Source organism: Seriola dumerili, unplaced genomic scaffold (genome assembly GCF_002260705.1).
Source record: "Seriola dumerili isolate Sdu_G_001 unplaced genomic scaffold, Sdu_1.0 BDQW01000078.1, whole genome shotgun sequence".
Lineage (NCBI taxonomy): Eukaryota > Metazoa > Chordata > Actinopteri > Carangiformes > Carangidae > Seriola > Seriola dumerili.
The window spans coordinates 779,618-798,176 of record NW_019174333.1 but is presented as its reverse complement, the minus strand read 5'-3'; the positions used below and the strand labels follow the sequence as shown (position 1 = coordinate 798,176).

The 18,559-nt window shown below is 40.4% G+C and overlaps 1 protein-coding gene across 1 annotated transcript; it reads left to right on the top strand.

Annotated features, from left to right (window-relative positions):
* Positions 1–595: 595 nt before the first annotated feature.
* On the top strand, positions 596–17,454 carry LOC111220830 (POU domain, class 2, transcription factor 2-like). Its single transcript, XM_022744067.1, has 16 exons — positions 596–638; positions 1,985–2,050; positions 2,373–2,401; positions 2,934–2,990; positions 5,563–5,595; positions 7,651–7,765; positions 8,231–8,322; positions 9,196–9,202; positions 9,243–9,388; positions 9,535–9,676; positions 10,174–10,322; positions 11,380–11,577; positions 11,686–11,734; positions 12,370–12,511; positions 14,120–14,193; positions 17,087–17,454. The coding sequence occupies exons 1-16, from the start codon at positions 596–598 to the stop codon at positions 17,452–17,454; spliced, it is 1,710 nt and encodes a 569-aa protein (XP_022599788.1).
* The last annotated feature ends 1,105 nt before the right edge of the window (positions 17,455–18,559 follow it).

Sequence of the window (18,559 nt, the reverse complement as noted above, 5' to 3'; positions counted from 1 at the left end):
TGCACTTCTCTCTTTGTCTTTGTCTTTCTGTGTCCTGCTCATTCATACCCTCCTTCCTTCCTCTCCACCTCCTCTCATCACACCTTGAACTTGTCTGTGACCCTGATGATGAGATTACCACACACACAAACACAAGCACACCGCACACACAGACACACACTCCCTCACACTGGCCTTACATATAATTTCTACTAAGCCTTTCTTCTTCTTTCTTTTTCAAGTGTGCTCATCTTACATTTTCTACAGTATATCAAACAGAAAGTGTGGACGTGTGTGTGTGTGTGTGTGTGTGGGTATAAAGGCAGCAGTGAGGCAGCAGGACGGAAGCTGGAGTTATAATTATAGCAAGGAGGAAGAGTAGCAGGGTAGAAGATGTTGGCTGCAGTTTTATGGGGTGTACTTTGATTATCTTCCCACCTCAGCTCGCTGTCAGACGCATGAACCTCGTGTCAAAGTCAGAACATTCTCACTGTGTCTCTATCGACATGTCTCCTCTCTGGTCGAGTCCTGGGCCGAAGAGAAACAATTTCTAAAAGCACAAGAAGGACAGATGTGAAGAGCTTAGAGCAGGGGGTGAGGAAGGGTTTCATCCAAGATGGCGGCGGCGGCGGTGGTGCTGAGTAATGTCTGGTGCTCAGGTAAGCACTTCCTCTGGCGTCGTGCTTCCTGGACCAATTACTCGTGCAATCCCAGAAGTCACCACAAAGCGGGGGTAGTTAGGATGGAAAAGCTGATTCCTCACCGCAGTGTTGCCTCCTGGGGCAATAAAGTTTACATTTAAAGAACCAAATTAGAGAACGGTATCATCATTTTTGTTGCTCAAGTATAAAGTTTTTGCTCAGCAGCGTTTTCCTCTCGTCATGTTTAATGAAAACAGGGTGAAATTATCAGCCAGGGTCATTTTTAAAAGTCTCATCTCGTCACTGCTGCACTGTTTTGTCCAAGCCCTAACTTTTCACGAACCAACAGGAACATCTTTGGTTTTATCTCGACAGTGATGTATTTCAGATTTTATCCCAGCTTTCATCACCAGCACTGCAGTTACAAGGTTATCACAGAACAACAGCCATTTCATTCTATTTCCACTTTTTATTTTGAAAGAACAAACTTTTTCTAATAGATATTCCTTGAAATTATTTGTTGCAGTCGGACCAAAGTTTTCTCTCTATTATTTGGAATTCAAGAGCTCTCTGACAGTATTGATCCACATCGACCTTTGACCCGAAAAACAGGAAGAAGTTGACCTCTCGTTCAGGAAGCGTTGATTGTTTGCATTCTTTTTTGTGTGGTGAAAGAAAACAAGAAGCGGGGGGGGGGGGGGGGGGGGGGGGGGTAGTGAGTGGGTGGACAGTTTTAACATTAAAATGTGAATATCTTAATATCACAGTGAAAATGTGATTTTTTTTTTTTTTCCTGTGTTATAAACAATCATTTCTGCAGTTTAACACGAGCTGGAAATATGTAGGTTTTATCAGTTTTCTTTTCACAGTAAAAACCAAAAGTTGTTGTAGCTGAAACATAGTATTTTTTTTTTATTTATTCTTAAAACTAATTTGTTAATGGGTGACATAATTTTTCCTCCAAAATTATTATAATATATAATTGGATTGATTACAGCACAACTGTAGGATGCCACACATGCATTTCATATACAAATATTTATATGCAAATTATGATAATTAAAATGCTTGGAATTATTTGAATTACAAAAGTTTAAAATGATAATAATAATTTTATATGACAACATATTATTTTGTCATTTGTCATCTATCTCATGTTTAATTTCCATCAACAACATTAATAACGCTTTCACTGCTGTGTATTAAAATGTTGGGTTTTTTTATTCTGTTTAGTGTGTCTTGACCAGGGATTTGAACCAGCAACCCTCTGCGTCTCTGACACCTATCACCTTCGGTAGCATGATATTACCTGTATGTGTATGTGTGTATTTTGTCTGATGTGTATCTGTGTGTGTTTCCTGCAGATATCAGGATGTCTAAAGCAGCAGAGGAGGAGAAGCCTGGGGCTGACTATCCAGGGGACAGTTCAGGTACAATACACACATGCACAATACACAAACACACACACACAGGTATTTTATAATGTTAATACTTATAATACTTATTTACTTTACACATGTCTAATCCTGGTCAGTAAGCTTTCACTATTTATTTCAATGTCCAGGTATTTGATCAGGCATGAACATGAATTCCTTAATTTCACCTCACAATCTGATCTTATCATCCTCTCTTATCCTTTTCCAGTGAATTTAATTTGATTTATATGACTCACACTCACACACACACACACACACACACACACACACACACACACACTGTAATAAACAGTTGATGTGTCCCTTTGTGTTTCAGACTCTGACAGAAACAGCCCTGATGACCAGGTTAGTTTTCTACATTCATTCTGAACTCTTGACTCCAATGATACTGAGCGCGTTGTTGAATCATAGACTATGATTTTTGCAACTGTAAATTAATGCAATGCAGTAAATATATAAATAAATTCACTACATTAACAATATTTGTATCAAATCAAAATGTTACTTCACTGTTCATGTAATCATCTCTCATGTAATGTGATAGCTTTAAATCCTTACTGAAAATGATTTATCAGCTGTCAGGACCTTTTTCCACGCAGTATCAGTGTTTTTGGGAAACTTTATTTCTTGTGAACTGCAATTAACTTTTCTTCTCTTTTTAAATTATCTCTCAGTATTTTTGGGAACATCTTCATGTCTCTACAATTGTTGTGGTTTTGTTGAATTTCTAACGAACAGTGTCAGCAGTTTATTACAGGGAGGGAGTAGCTGTGATTCATTGTGACACATTTCTGGATGGTGTTTCATCTTCCCTCTGAATCTGTCACCAGATCATACTGATGTGTGTGAGTTTTGTTTTTTTTTCCACTTGCTGCAGGTTCAGCCAATGAAAAGCAGCCCCTTCAGCTTCTCCCCCACACCAGCTGGCAGCAAGGTGAGCAACTTCATAGATGCAATGTGTGTGTGTCCGTGTGTCTGTGTGTGTGTGTGTGTGTGTGTGTGTGCGTGTGCATGTGTGTGTGCGTGTGTGTGTGTGTCATTCTCAACAATATTTGCTGTCAACAGCTACCAGAAATACCAGAAATCAGTATCAGTTAAACCTCTATGTGTGTGTGCTGATTCATTATTTTTTGCTATGGAGCCAAGCCAAGACATTTGCTTATAATTCTACTTATTTTTTTAAATATTATGTATGGCCATTTTTTTGGTGTCAGGATATGGATTTCATAATGATAATAATAACTTTATTTATAGCACCTTTTAATAACAGTTTACAGAGTGCTTTAACAAATGAATCAAAAGCAATGATAGTCAAAAGCAGGACAGAATTAAGGTGGAGTTACAGAGGGAGGACAAACTATATGCTTCAATATAATTAAGGACAATTTGAGCAGATGCCGCATGGAGACACACACACGCAAACACAGTAAAAGCAATAAAAGGGCGATATGGAGATGATAAAAAGACAACTTCACACACCAATAAAAGCCTATAGTAGTCTATAAAAATGAGTTATAAGAAGTTATTTAACAGACGTCACTGATTCTGAAATCATTCATGTGTGTTTTTGTGTGTGCATGTTGAAAACAACAATTCCTACCTGGATGTGGCTTTGTCTGCACCCCAGCATGTAAAGATGTGATTATGTGTATGTGTATGAACTTGTACATGTGAGGACATGAATGCTGTGGTTTACGGGTTTGTCGTCCGGGGGGAGACTCTTGTAGACAACATCGAACATGCAGATCAGGTGACCTTATCCACTCCCACCTCACTGAGGAAGCCAAGAGCCCAGAGAGAGAAGGCAGAAAGAGACAAGGATGCAATGCAGTGACAGTGAGTGATAGACGTAGAGATGTACGGCAGTACGGTGGTAATGGACGGGTAATGACAGGACTGTGAGCAGGTAACGACAGCTAGTGGTCAGAGGTCAGCAGCTTTGGAATGTTTAGAGGAGGATTGAGGCGTCTTCCTGGTCAGATGACCGGCAGACACTTCGACCTGTGACTCACAGGTAAGCAGCAAGACAGAGAAAGAGAAGCTGAAGTATCTTTGACTTTGGCTTTTTGCTTTTCACCTGCACAGTCTGCTTCATCTTTTCATGAGAAATATGTTCCCTTAACTCTAAATTTGCTTTAAAACCACGACTGTATGTGAGAAAACTGGTTTATCTGCTTTGCAGCACTTGTAATTATGATTTTTAAAATCGCTTTCCAGCTTATCACTCACTCTGTGTTTTGTATCTGAGACAAAGTAGGAGTGGCAATAGAGATATGATAGAAATTAGGTCTAATTAGGCGCGTTTGTTCCTGCACAGTGGCTACAAAAATAATCTGTGAGCCTGGCTTTGATCACTGAAGTGTGCACAAACTGATTGACATTTATTTACAGTTATGTTCACTGCTGTGGAGTCAAAGGAGTGAACGTATAAAAGAATAAATCTCTTAAAGAATAAGAAAATAAATCTGGAAATATAAACAGGGATAAATAAAGGAACAAATAAGTAAATTAAAAAATTTGAAAATATAAAGCATAAAAAATACTTTTACCCTATCGCCTTTGCTTTTCCCTATTGCCTTTGTTTTTCCGTATTGCTTTTGCTTTTCCCTATTGCCTTTGCTTGGGGAATAAGGAAAATCAAAAACAATAGGGGAAAAGCATTTCTTTTATTCTTTTATATATTCCTTCACATCTTTTAATTTACTTATACCTTCCTTTCCCCTTTTGCCTTTGCTTTTCCCCAAGCAAAGACAAAAGGAGAAAAGCAAAAGCAATAGGGGAAAAGCATTTTCTTTATTCTTGTATTTTTCTTTATATTTTGCCTTTTTTTTTTCTTTTTTTTTAATTCTTTTATTTATCCCTTATTTTTTGGCCTATTTGGCACTCCATACACTGCCTCCGTCCACAGCAGTGTCACACTACTGGTTGTGTTTTGGGATTTCCACCTTTATTTCTCATTAATGAGACGATGATGATCATATCAGGGTTAGACTTGCAGGATTTTTGCACACAAAGGCTTTGATAACAGAGGGACATATTTTATGGATTTCAAACTCCCCCGACCTGAAGTTTAATGTCTATAATTACAGAAACGTTTTCTTGCAGCTTTGTGTTTAACAGCACTTAATTTATCATACACTCCCACATTGATTTAAGAAAACAGTTGGCTCCAGCAAAACACAAATCTAGTCAGATTGTCCACAGCAGATGACAATAGTTGTATTTAGTGTAGTTGTGTGTTTCAGTGTTTGTGTACGTAAATATATATAATATATATATATATATATATATATATACATATATATATATATGATGCAGCAGGTTGCTTCCTTGGATAAACGCAGTTTAAACAAATGACTGTCGCTAAAAGAAAAAGTCCCTTTTTATTTCTCCTTTAGGGAAAGAGCGAAGAGAGCTCTGAGATGACCCACAGCACTGTAACTCCTGCTCCTCCTGCACCTCCCTCCCATCAACAGCAGCAGCAACAGACCCAACACCACCACACACAGCTGATGCTGGCTGGCAGTCAGCTAGCAGGGGTAAGAAAATGCCCCCTTCTTTTTTCAGTATCAATGGTGTATGTCTATATTAGACAAGAAAAATGCTTTGGAACTATAGCAGCACCTGACAACTTAGTTCATCGCTTCATAATGTGGTGTAGTAATCTACAATCCAAACAGAAGAAACTTTCTTTATTTGACAGACAGTTTTGATGACCTGTCAAACAGCCCCAGTTTCATTTCATTTCTTTTTTTATGTTTGATAGTTCATATGGTTTATAAGTAAGAACAGAAGAAGTTGCTAAATATGAGAATCCAGTCCAGTTTTCAGTTGGCCCTCAGCTCATTTTACTTCTCTGGCACTGCGCAAAACAACCCAGAATCCGGAGATGTCGTTGCCCAAATATTTCAAACTATGACCCTGTGTGTGATGAAATCACGGCATTGTGTCATTGTCAAAGAATTTCCAGATATGATCCAGATTCTTGCAAGAACCTCAAAAGGATATCTCTGGATTCTTGGGGTTTTGGTGCAGTGTGGGATTTGTCTGATGTCTAAACTTTGTCACTTAGGTAACTTTGAAATGAACCATTACGTTCATGATGTTCAGTTCAGAGTAATTTTGAGACTCCTAGCAGACAGGAACATATTCTCATGTAAGTACAAGGCTGCCCTGCCCTGTAGGACAGGAAAACACTTGCACAATTTCTGGTGAAGTCTTCCAGGGAACTGTATTTGCATTTGGGTGAAATACCTAAGAATTCTTTAAGCTAAGTGGGTGGCTTTTCTTGCTTGTCTTGCTCTGGCATGCTTTTACTGTACAGATTCACCTACACCTCTAATCCTGGAACGCTTAACTGACACTGCTCTTTCTTCTCCCCCCGGACTTTCTTTATGTCTCCACTCTTGCCTTCATTTTATTCTTTCCTTTGCGTTATCATCTCTCGTCCTTTTGTTGCCATACTTCTACTTTTTCCATCCCTTTTCCCCTTGCATGTTTACATCTTTATCTCATTTCCCATGACCATCCCCATTGCCACCATCTTCATCCTCCTCCTTTTGCTCTCCCCCAGCTTGCCGCTCTCCTCCCGGCCCAGCAGCAGCTCCTCCTCCAACAGGCTCAGGCTCAGCTCCTGGCAGCCGCCGTTCAGCAGTCCAACGCTGCGCACGCCGCTCACGCTGCCCACGCCGCCGCGCAGCAACAAGCCAACCAGCAACAACAGCAGCAGCAGAACCAGTCACAGTCCCAGCAGCAACAGCAGCAACAGCAACAGCCAACCAAACAGGAGCAGACAGTCCAAGCCCCGCCTCCTCCTCCACCACCGCAGCTGGCCCTGTCGCAGCCAATCCAGCTCACAGCGCAGGTAGGAGCGGGCAGGGATTCAATGAACAGCATGTACATGTTATTTATGTATTTATTTTAAATCCAGTTTGTTAAGGAATGACATTTCTAACAATGACATTTGTTAGAAATAATCATCCAAACAAAAAACACATAGACTACAACATACATAGTCTAATGTTCATGACTATAAAGATCTATACATTAAGATTCAGACCATTTTATTGTTACTTTTTTTGGGAGTTTCTGAATGTTTTCACTTGTTATTTTTGAGTTCAACTCTACTCACTTTTCTTCATCTCTGGCATCAGTTTAGTATTTTGGGGGGGCTTTTTTATGCCTTTATTCGATAGCACAATAGAGAGAGACATGAAATGGGGAGGCAGAGACATGCAGTAAAGGGCCGTCCGATGCCAGATTCGAACCGGGGCCGACTGCAGCGAGGACTGTAGCCTCTACATATGGGGCGTCCACTCAACCCACTGCGCCACTCGACGCCCCGCATCAGTTTAGTTTTAATGTTTGATTAAATTTTTTTTAATTGATTAGAAGACTCTTTTTGTGACATAGCCTGGTGTATTCCTGCACTTTACTGAAAGATTTTTTTGTATTTTATTTATTTATACTTTATTTAATCAGGAAAATAAAATAAATAACGGAAATACAATTTTTCAGTGATTTAAATATACATTCAGACGTGTATCCATACAAACAAGTGGACATGTGTTCATATGTGTTTGTGTTTGTTGCAGGACATCCAGCAGCTGTTGCAGCTCCAGCAGCTGGTGCTGATGCCGGGTCATCCTCTCCAGTCTCCTGCCCAGTTCCTCCTGTCGCAGCCAGCCCAGGCGCAGCAGCCACAGCAGGGTGAGGAGACAGAGGAAACTCCTGGTTCTCTGTTTTAAATATTATAAACACGCGCTCATATCCACACAATAGTTAATGCTTAGATTAAATGAAAGTAAATATAAAGTGACCCCTTCAACTGGTGGAGAGGCATTCTGGGCAAGAACTGCTGTATTTTGGCAAAATGAGACATGTGTTTTATTTTTCAATTAAAAGAAAAATATTCAGTGAACATTTGTCTTTTTTTTCCTGGTGTAGCATTTCAGCATTTTTGTTCCTTGCTTTATTGATTGATTCATTGACTTTATTGTCCACCTCAGTGGGAATTTGTCTTTGGCCTCTCCCAAAGAAAGTACAGTAAAAATACATTCAATCCGCATAACAAAACAGTGCAAATGAGCAGGTAGCAGCAGATAGGTTCAATAAAATTGCTGCTGTTGGTTTGTTTAATGTAATAATTTGATTGGTTTGTTTTTATTTTCACAGGTTTGCTCTCGACACCAAATCTGATCCAGCTACCTCAGCAAAGCCCAGGAGGACTACTGACAACACCACCTCGCCTGGGACTTCAAGCACAGGTAGGAAATCCACCTGCAGAATGTAAAACACACTTGATTATCCTCCAAGTCTTTCTCTGCTTTAACAGATGTGTAACAAAGCAGCACAAGATACTTTAAATTTAAGCAAATAGCTGATCTCTGCTGCACAAATCAATTTTTCCAGTAAAAAAGTTCAGTATAAAATCTATTTTTATTACAGGTTGTTTTCATAATAGATGCAGTTCCCAATGAGGATCTTCAGTCTTGATTAATATATTCACACCCAAGTCAAACAGCTCACCCTGTGTCCTCAGCCTGTATCTTCTATAACGTAGCGCTTGAATGCATCCTCACACATGCAAAGGGCCGTTATAGATTTTTTCATTAAGCTGTGATGAAGTCATATAAACCACAGCGGCAGATGTTCCCTCTTTCTTCATGTATGTTATGCACAGAGACGGTGAATGTAAATGAGGCAGATTTCATGCATGTTGTCCGGTCAATTAGTTGATTTTCCCAAAGCTCTCAGGGTCACATTCTTGCTTTGACTTACTGTATACGACCTTTATAGTTAACTAAGCAAATATTAAAGTCGTAGTATTTTTTCTGCTGTTTAGAATAATTGATGGATGTTGTTTTTTGTGTCTGACATCTGTCAAATCTGTATCATTTGTCAAAACACACAGGGTCAAATGACTGTTTTTTATGCATTTTTCCAGCTGATTATCTTATCCGTATTCACTCCCCACTTTATTTCAGTACCTGGAAAGAGAAAATAACATTTTCTCAGATCCAAATTTAACAGTCGACCATTCACTTCTCCATCTTCCTGACATTACAGAGGGAGAAGAGCAGTGATGTCGTGGTTGGCGGAAGCGGCGGCAGCAGCGGCTCTATAGTTGCCACTGGCAGCAGCGGCGTTGGTGTCGTGACGTCTGTCGGAGCCACGTCTGCGTCAGGCAGCGCCATGGCTTCCTCACTGAGCTCCAGCTTGACCCCAGGAAGCCACGGGGGTCACATGGGGGAAGAGCCAAGCGACCTGGAGGAGCTGGAGCAGTTTGCCCGTACCTTCAAACAACGACGCATCAAGCTGGGATTCACACAGGTAACAGACAGAGATGAGAGGAAGGTTTACATGAGTGTGTGTGTGTGTGTGTGTGTGTGTGTGTGTGTGTGTGTGTGTTTGTGTGTTTGTGTGTATGTGTGTATGTGTGTGTGTGTATGGTGACACTTTCTGTATGTTTCCATCAGGGAGACGTCGGCGTGGCAATGGGAAAACTGTACGGCAACGATTTCAGCCAGACCACCATCTCCCGCTTCGAAGCTCTCAACCTGAGCTTCAAGAACATGTGCAAGCTGAAACCACTGCTGGAGAAGTGGCTGAGTGACGCAGGTGAGTATCTGACACTGTTCAGAGCAGGTGTCAACACTGGTCTGTCATCCCCTCCACCTGAGATGAACATGAGATCTTTCTATAAAAAAGTTGAGTTATTCATTTTACATGATTTTAAAATTTTAGAAATGACTCTGACTTTTGAAAACACAGATGCACAGATGAATTATTTTTGGTGGAAATAGTATTAACTACAGACTCTTGCTTTAAACAATTACAGTTATTTTTTGCTACTATGTTAATTTGCTATATCTGTAGTGTAGATATTTCTATACTGTTTATTCTATTTAGAGATAGGACTCAGCAATACTGTGTGTCAGAAACAGCACTATAAGTCTAAAGTTATCAATATAATTTTTTTAAATTGACATCTCAGTTAAATATAAAACCTGTGATCACTCTTTCACTTCAAACAGAGTCTTCTTGTCTCCACTGCTGTTTTCCTCTTCTGTCTGTTGCCCTGCATGTCTTCATGTCTCTGTCTCTGTCTCTGACAGAAACCATGGCAGTAGACAGCATGCTGCCCAGCCCCTCCTCTATCTCCTCCCCCATGTTGGGGATCGAGGGGCTGCCCGGCAGACGCAGGAAGAAACGCACCAGCATCGAGACCAACGTGCGCGTGGTCCTAGAGCGCAACTTCAGCACGGTAAGAGATAGATAGATAGATAGATAGATAGATAGATAGATAGATAGATAGATAGATAGATAGATAGATATTTTAAATCTACATTTTAATTTAATACATTTTAGATAATTTAGATCTATAAATAGATAATAAAATAAATATGCATATAAACATCAATGGTATAACTATAACTATAAACTTTAAATTGTCAATATTGCACATATTTCTAACAGATATGAGAATGGTATATGGAAATTAGACCTGTATACAGAATCATTCAGGTTTCAGCTTTTTGGAAATAATAAATTTGATGATTAAAACAAAAGTAATAATTTTATTTATGTAAACTTTTCAAGCAACTGTCACTCAGAGGAGGAGAACTGGACTGGAGTGCAATAATGAGAGATATGGCACCCCAACAACTGCATTAATTATACACTCACTTTATTAGGGACACCTGTAGCTGAATTAACACCTGTGTCAGCTACAGCAGTTAGTTACATCATACACATCCATATCATTCATACTCACAATATGTAACACAACCAACACCAACTGAAAGCCTCTCTAATACATAATACATACATACATACATACATAATAGCTCTATTTAATAATTTCATTTCTTTAATAACTGAGAAAAGAAATAAATGAAAATGAATGAGTGGGGTGGAATAGCCCCTGTATCCATTTCCCTTTCACATGATGTATACTATTCCTTGTGTAAACGAATAAAATCTTAACTCTTTAAAAATATATTGTACTATTTTCTGATATCAAGAAATTTAGTAATGAATATGTAATAAAGTATGTTACACTGTATATTACACAGAGATCAAACATTAACAGATGTCCTCATATCACATTGTTTTATTATTAAAATGTTCACTGTATTTGTGCTTTTTTTTAATAATTTAACAGCTTTTATGATCAACAGTTTCTCTCCATCATCTGCCTCCATCTTTCCAAACCAGGCTCCTATTTGAAAATCATTTTATGAAGCAGCTATTATTACGATTTTTCTGCCGCCATCAGTGTCAGTACTTCCTCATCTCATCAGCCCGGTTTTCCCCCTCAGAACCAGAAGCCTACCTCGGAGGAGATCCTGCTGATGGCGGAGCAGCTCAACATGGAGAAGGAGGTGATTCGTGTTTGGTTCTGCAACCGCAGGCAGAAAGAGAAACGCATCAACCCCTCCAGCAGCACCACCCCTCCCCTGCCCAGCCAGACCTCGCCTGTTGTGACGCACAAAGCCTCCTGCTACAGCCCGCACATGGTACAGTCCGCCATGAGTCCACTAACTCTTCACTACTTTGACACTTTTTTTTCTGTGTGTAATTTTGGAGGTTGACCTGATATTTGTTTCCTAATTTCTTCTTTCCAGATTTCGAGTCAGGGTCTGTCCCAGGTCACCACCAGCCTCAGCACAACAGGTGAGCTGTAATTACTGTTTGTGCCCGTGTAGAGTCTCGTCAATGAATTATTAAAGGTTGGAGCTGAGCTTCTCAGTTGTGTTTTTGGAACCCAGAGGTCGGTCACAGGAAGATTAAACTGGTCCTGACGTTATTTGGAAGAAGTTGATATTTTTGTTTTGTCAGAGTCTTTCACTGGTTTGATGAAACACTTAAAAAAATGAAAAGTTAAAAAATGATTTCTGTGAGAGAGAGACTGAAATAGAAAACAATGATGTTTTGTTGACACTAACATGGAAGCACTGGTCCCATCTTGAGTTGTTTACCTCCATGAGTCATGACTCGTCCTCGTGATTTATGGACCTTGGCTACAGTGTGAGCTATCGCAGGCTTCACAGACATGACAGATGACCTGACAGGTAACAAACACAGCTGGAAATTTATTGGCCCGTTGAGCCGAGGCTAATACTTTTCAGTCACAAACTTCTCCCTGTAGTCTGAAGTTGAATGGAGTCAAAGAAGACACTCAGAGAGGTCAGGATCTTAGCTGCTGATGTACTGTGTCACCAAAGTTTTGACTTGGTAATAATGCTGTAATTCATCTGCCAACAAACCTACTACACGGCATCAATATCATTTTTTTTTTCTCCTCTCAGCTGGCAGTTCGTCACCCTCATGCCCCATGACTCCCGTCAGCTCGGCCGCAGTCGGCTCCACCTCTTCCTCTGTGACTCCACCTCCTCATAGCACAGCCAGCCCCGCCCCTCCCGGCCTCGGGGCCCACGGGCTCAACACTGGGTGAGTGTCGATAATGCTGCATTTTTACAAAACATCAGGGTTGTCGGTCACAACAACTTTGTTCCAAGAAGGTTTGAATATACTGAACTAGTTCAGCTAGTACTCGTGAAAACCACCACCACCATGACATTTTAAAGACTAAATCGGTGGCTGCCAACCTTTTCCAACTCATGGCCCACTTGAAAATATTGGTGGCCCACACAGGACCCCGTAACAATACAAGTATACAATGAAGTCCAGCCAAAAACAACTTAAAAGTTCCTATTAATGATAAATATACATTTTATTATAGGTGCCTTTCAAGGCACTCAAAGACACCTTACAACACACAGTAAAAGATGAAATGCAAGTACAAGGCATAAAATACAAAAAAAATTAGAATTAAGGATTGAAAAAAAATAAAAAATTGGCTTATGACATTGATAAACCTTAATACTAAAAAAAACTGTTTTAAAAAATGTTTAAATCTGTTAAAGACAATTTCATTTTCAGACATTTAAACATTATTTATATTTTCATTTTTTTGTAATTACATTTTTTCACGAAAAGCGTTCTGTTTTGTAAATTTGTCGGCCCACTTGCAATACTTGTGGCCCCCAGCCCACAGGTTGGGAACCACTGGACTAAGCAATTAATTAAAGACACATCAACATATGAACTGATCATGAACAGAATCATTAGTTGCAGCCCTGGGTTGAAGAAAGAATCAGAGCTTTCTTGTCGTCTCTTCTGTCCTGAATGAAAACACAAGATTCTGAGAGTTTGAGTTGTTTCTGAAAGAGTCAAACCTTCTGAACTCTTTTATTTATTTAATCTTTATTTAATCAGGCAGTCTCATCGGGATTAAATCTCTTTTTCAAGAGAGACCTGAGAACAAGAAACAGTCACAAAGACACAATCAAAGACAACAGAGCTACACAATGCAAGAAACTAAGAAACAAGGAATAAACAAAAACATTTACAAAAAGTCATAAAATACATCAAATAATAAAGATTTAAAATCTCCAAGGGAAATATAAGACTCTAGTTTGAGGGCAGTTCATTCCATTTAAATGGTGAATAGTACCTGAAACCAGTAGTAACTGGACTGTGTTCTGTGGATGTTAGATTTAAATTAGAGAAGAGATGTGAGGTCGTTTGAAGCTTTAACAGCAGCTCTTTATAGATGAATAACACGAGATGGTTGTTTCTTCCTGATGAAGAAATAATGACAGCCTCTTTAACTCGACTTTGCCTGTTACATGTGTAGCTGCCTGTTAGAGAGAAATCTGTGGTATTCAGCTGTTGATGGTATGTCATACTGCTGTCGCACCAGTTTGACTGAAATTCTGCAAGTTCACACACATCAAGAAAAAAAACCAAAAAAAAAACCCCACTATGTTATGAAATGTTTGTACAAGCTGTGACATGTAGTTAGAGAGAAAATATCAGGTGCTGAACAAAGACATGAGAAGCTGCTACTGTGTAAATGACACAAATTACACAAAAAACGTTCAGGTGTTCATTGTCGGTGAATACGTTGGGTTTTTATTAATCAATCTGCCAACTGTGTGTGTCTGTGTGTGTGCGTGCATGTGTATGTGAATTTGCGGTCGATCCACATTTCAGGAACACGATGATGGGAGTAAGCACAGGGATGAACCAGGCCCTCATTGGCAGCAATACCCTGGCTACCATGCAAGGTGTGTGTGCATGAGTGCGTGTGTGTGTGTGTGTGTGTGTGTGTGTGTGTGTGTGTGTGTAGGTGCATGCAGACTGTCCCCTGCAGCTCAGCTTCACAGTCTTCATGAGTCTCTATTTCTAAAAGACCACTTCCCATTTCACCCTTCATCCATTCTTGACCAAAATGAATTTCCGTGCAAAGCCTCAGACGACAGTAGCCGACAGCGAGCCCGCCGCACTCTCCTCCTCCTCAGCACAAACTTTTTGAATCACTCAGTATGATGAAAGATTCAATTTGAGTCTCATACAATAGCCTGCTATTATCACAAAGTGACAAGAGGCCCTTATGGCGAAGCTTAGGAGGCCAAGTCAGCTTACAGTAAACAGTTGAACAGACACAATCCCCTCCTCCTCAATATATCAAGGCCTGTTGGCTAAATAACCAGTTTCCACTCAAAATTCCCCTTTTTCAAAGAGACCATCTCCTGCCAAATCAATTAAGCATCACAAATAAGCTCAGCTTTGAATCCGTCATGTGCTCCATCTCCCTATAGCGCCGATTCAGACCTTCCTCTTTTTCTCCCGCTCTGTTCGCCGTCATTCAGAGCTGGCGTCCTCCGGGCCATGTGCTGATGAGAAGGATACAGTCTGTTATGGAAACTGCAGCTCTGGCACTGCCAACGCTGATAGAGTTAAAGGCTGAAGGAGAGAAGAAAGAGGAGGGTTTAGATGGAGTGTTGACGAGAAAGGATTGCTGCTTTGATTCCCTCTGGGCCACACGCGCTCTGAATGTTTACACACTGCTATAATGGAGAAAAGTGTTACACTGGAATTCAGAAGTCAGCAGGTGTCACTGTCTGTTGCACTGATAGATGGCTTGTTCTGCTATGTTTGTTTCTGCCATGTTATGCAATGATTAGTCCATTAATTGATTAGTCAATCAACAGAAAATTAATTGGTGACTTATTTGATTATAAAGTGATGTTTTTGAGCCTTCTTTTAAAGAATGCCAAAATTCTCAGGTTAATATTTCCTGGTTTTCTTTGTCCTCCATGACAGTAAATAAAATATCTTTGGAGATATTTGAAGATGTCACCTTGAGCTTTAGACATTTGTGATGGACGTATCACCATTTTATATTATTGGACACAGGTGCAACACAGTAGGGGCGGGGTCAGCAATCACAGGAGCGGGAAACACATGGAAGGGAAAAAATATTACAAGTTATTACATTAGTTATCACAAAGAGATGAGTTAAATGAACCTAAATGTGTGTGATTTGGTTAAAGACACAGTTCAGAGATACAGTAGTTTTGTGGAAATTTACTGTTCAAACTCAGAAACTAAGAAAAGGCTGAGGACAGACCTTTGTTATGTGTCTGGTTTAGGCTCAGGTCATGTCAAACAGCAGTATCAGACTATCCTGGCTCAACTGTTGAGTGTCTGTGGGATCAAATAACCTCATCATGATCCCATAGGTATCCAGGAATTGAGCGAAACAAAGGAAGTAAACTAAGGTGGGGTGAGGGGGGTGAGGGGGTGAGGGGAGGCCCACTGTCTCAGACTTTGAAAACCCCTGTTATAGACTAAATGATTAATGCATTAATTGAGAAAATAATCATCAGATGAATCAATAATATAAATAATTGTCAGTCATTGTAAAACTGGTAATAATGCGGATTCATCACAAAATATATACATTTTTAAGTTGCTACATGTTTTTCTATCAACAGTGTGGCACTGTCTGTGTTTTTTGTTTGCTGATACTCGGTGTTTGTGTGCAGACAGTCAGCAGATATAGGGTCGACGGAAAAGGTTCATTTTCACAATTTCACAAGCATCTGACTCACTCCATCACATCAACATGTTTAAGAGTGGAAGTGTGTGTGTTTGTGTGCATGTATATGTACATACATAGTAGATACCCATCCCTCATCTTCATTCATTGCTCCTAACTCTCATTTGTCTCCTTGCTTTATGGTTGATGGTTAATTATTTTTCATCACCATCTAAGCAGAAATAGAAAGAGCCAGTTCACTCAGAATACAAAAAATATATTTTCATACTTATCTCTAGTTGAATCTTGTTTTATTTGCCTCCAGTCCAACACAACAAAAACTCACAGCACTGACAAATTACATTTCAGAAATCAAAAATTCAAATGCAGTCTTCCATGTTACTAATCCACAAAACAACAGTTGACAGGTTTCTGTTTGGTAGTACAGACTGTTGTGGTTTTGGTGAACCGGCCCTTTAATCATTTCCATGTGGACTATTAAACTATAAAACTATACAACTATAGATTAGATGATGTATAAAACTGCTTCCCAGTTTGTCATCCCATTTAGTCAAAACCTCCCTCTGCAGTTTCTCCTCATCATCTTCATCTCCACCATCCACATCCAGGTTTTAAATGTTTCCCTGTTACTGATATGTTCACTGACTTGTCTTTACTTCCTCTTTTTCTATCCTCTACTTCTTTTTCTTTATTCACATTTTCTCTCCTTTTCATCCTGCTCTGCCTCCATTAATCACTCTCTCCATCCTTCTCTTCACCTCCTCCTCTGTCCCACCTCTGCCACCACATCTACATTTGTCCTGCTCTTTCTTTTACTCTTTCTTCTCTCTCTTTATCACTCTGTCACTACCTCATTACTTTTCTGTCCTTTACTTTGTCTATTTTTATCCCTCTTTCGTTTCTTGCTCTCCACCTTGCTCTGTTTCCATTGTCACTTTTTCATATCATCTCTTTGTCTTTTGTCTTCTCACCTTCATTTTCCCCTCTTCCTCCTCATTTCTTCTTGACCCTTGTCTTATCTCTTTAAATCATCCTCCCTTTCTCTCCTCTCTCCTCCTCTTGTCCTTCCTCCACACTCTTCCTCCCCTCATCTTCCGCTCTTCCTCCCCCACCAGCCCTGGCAGCCAGCACTGGTCAGCTGCCCATCTCCAGCCTTGAGGGGGGAGCGGGTCACATGCTTCTGGGCGGACCTGGAGGTCCCCCATCCCTCCGCCCCTCCCTCTTCCTCAACCGTCCAACCCTCCTCCCCATGGTGACCGGTTCCATGGCGACAGCCTCCACGCCCGCCATGGGACTGGTCAGCAGCAGCGGCGGCGGTGGGTGTGGCCCGAGGCCTTCCTTCTCCCAGTCTCAGCCGCCCGGCGACCTCATGAGCCCGACCTCGTGCCCCGAGGAGTCCGCCTCTCCTTGTTCAAGTCCCACCTCTTTCTGTTCCTTCAGCGAAGCCTCGCCGCCGCCCCTGGGAGGGGCCATGGCAGAGTGATCCCTGACTGACAGCCAAAGTATCCTATCAGAGGAGGACGAGGAGGAGGAGAAGGAGCGAGCAGAGTGTTAGAGGAGCTTTATAAATCTAAATTTACAACCTCGCCTTTCAACCAAAGCCATCTCTCTGTCTGATCCATCTCTGATTCGTCTCTCTCTGTCTCCCCGCTGACGTCTTCTGAAGCCAAAAATACACACAGATGAATGAGGGGAGGAAGCAAAGAGAGAGGGAGAAGGAGATGATAGAGAGAACTGCAGAACGGAGGGGAGAAATTTGAAACCAAATAATGATCTACAGCTGGAGAGGTGGCACTGGAGTGTCTTTGCTTGGCATCGGGGGAACGAACACCATGCTTTTTATCGGCTGGAGAAAAAAAAAACTCGATGAGGGCAGGGATGAGAAGTGAGACTGTGTGTGAGAGACGGGAGGCAAAAAGAAATGACTTGTTTAACAAGCTCAGACGGTTCAGGAAGGTGGCTGCAACCAAATTAAAAAAAAAAAGAAAAGATGCTAGAAGAGAAACACACACCTACAAAGATGAAAACCAAAATCTCCAAATACCAAAAACTGAAAACCAAAAAAAGACATAAAAAAAAAAACAATAAACGGAGAGAAAAGCTTTAGTTCAAAAAGACTTACATCCTGATCTGTCCAGGATCAGTTCAGTACATCATTCTACTTCATGCCAAACATTTTCCATTTCATTTATTTTGATTTTGATTCATGAAAACTTTTATTTTTCTATCATTTTGTATTAATCACTCTTTATTCTTGTCAAACACACAGGTTCATGTTTTACAGCTGATCCCACGCGCAGGGTGTCGACCTACCTCTCTCTTTACAGCTTTACCACCATGAATCTACCTTACATTACGACACAGTGTTTGTTTTATTCAGCCTGGAGTAGCAGACCGGTGGAGTTAACTACTATTCTTACTATAGCGTCAGGTGAGATGCCAATCCATACACACTGTAGTGTAAATATAAGTTTAAAGAGCTTTCCTGTGAATGCCTGCACTCTCTGGTGTGTGTTAAATCCAACTGTGTGGCAAAATCCACCCCTCTGGAACATGAATAGGCTAAAACCAACTGTACATGTTGGAAA

Excerpts from the sequence above, each read along its gene's own strand:
- LOC111220830 (XM_022744067.1), top strand. The coding sequence starts at position 596 with ATGGCGGCGGCGGCGGTGGTGCTGAGTAATGTCTGGTGCTCAG. Across the intron at positions 639-1,984 it reads GAGTAATGTCTGGTGCTCAG|ATATCAGGATGTCTAAAGCA; the intron begins GTAAGCACTTCC and ends TGTTTCCTGCAG. Across the intron at positions 10,323-11,379 it reads TAGAGCGCAACTTCAGCACG|AACCAGAAGCCTACCTCGGA; the intron begins GTAAGAGATAGA and ends TTTCCCCCTCAG.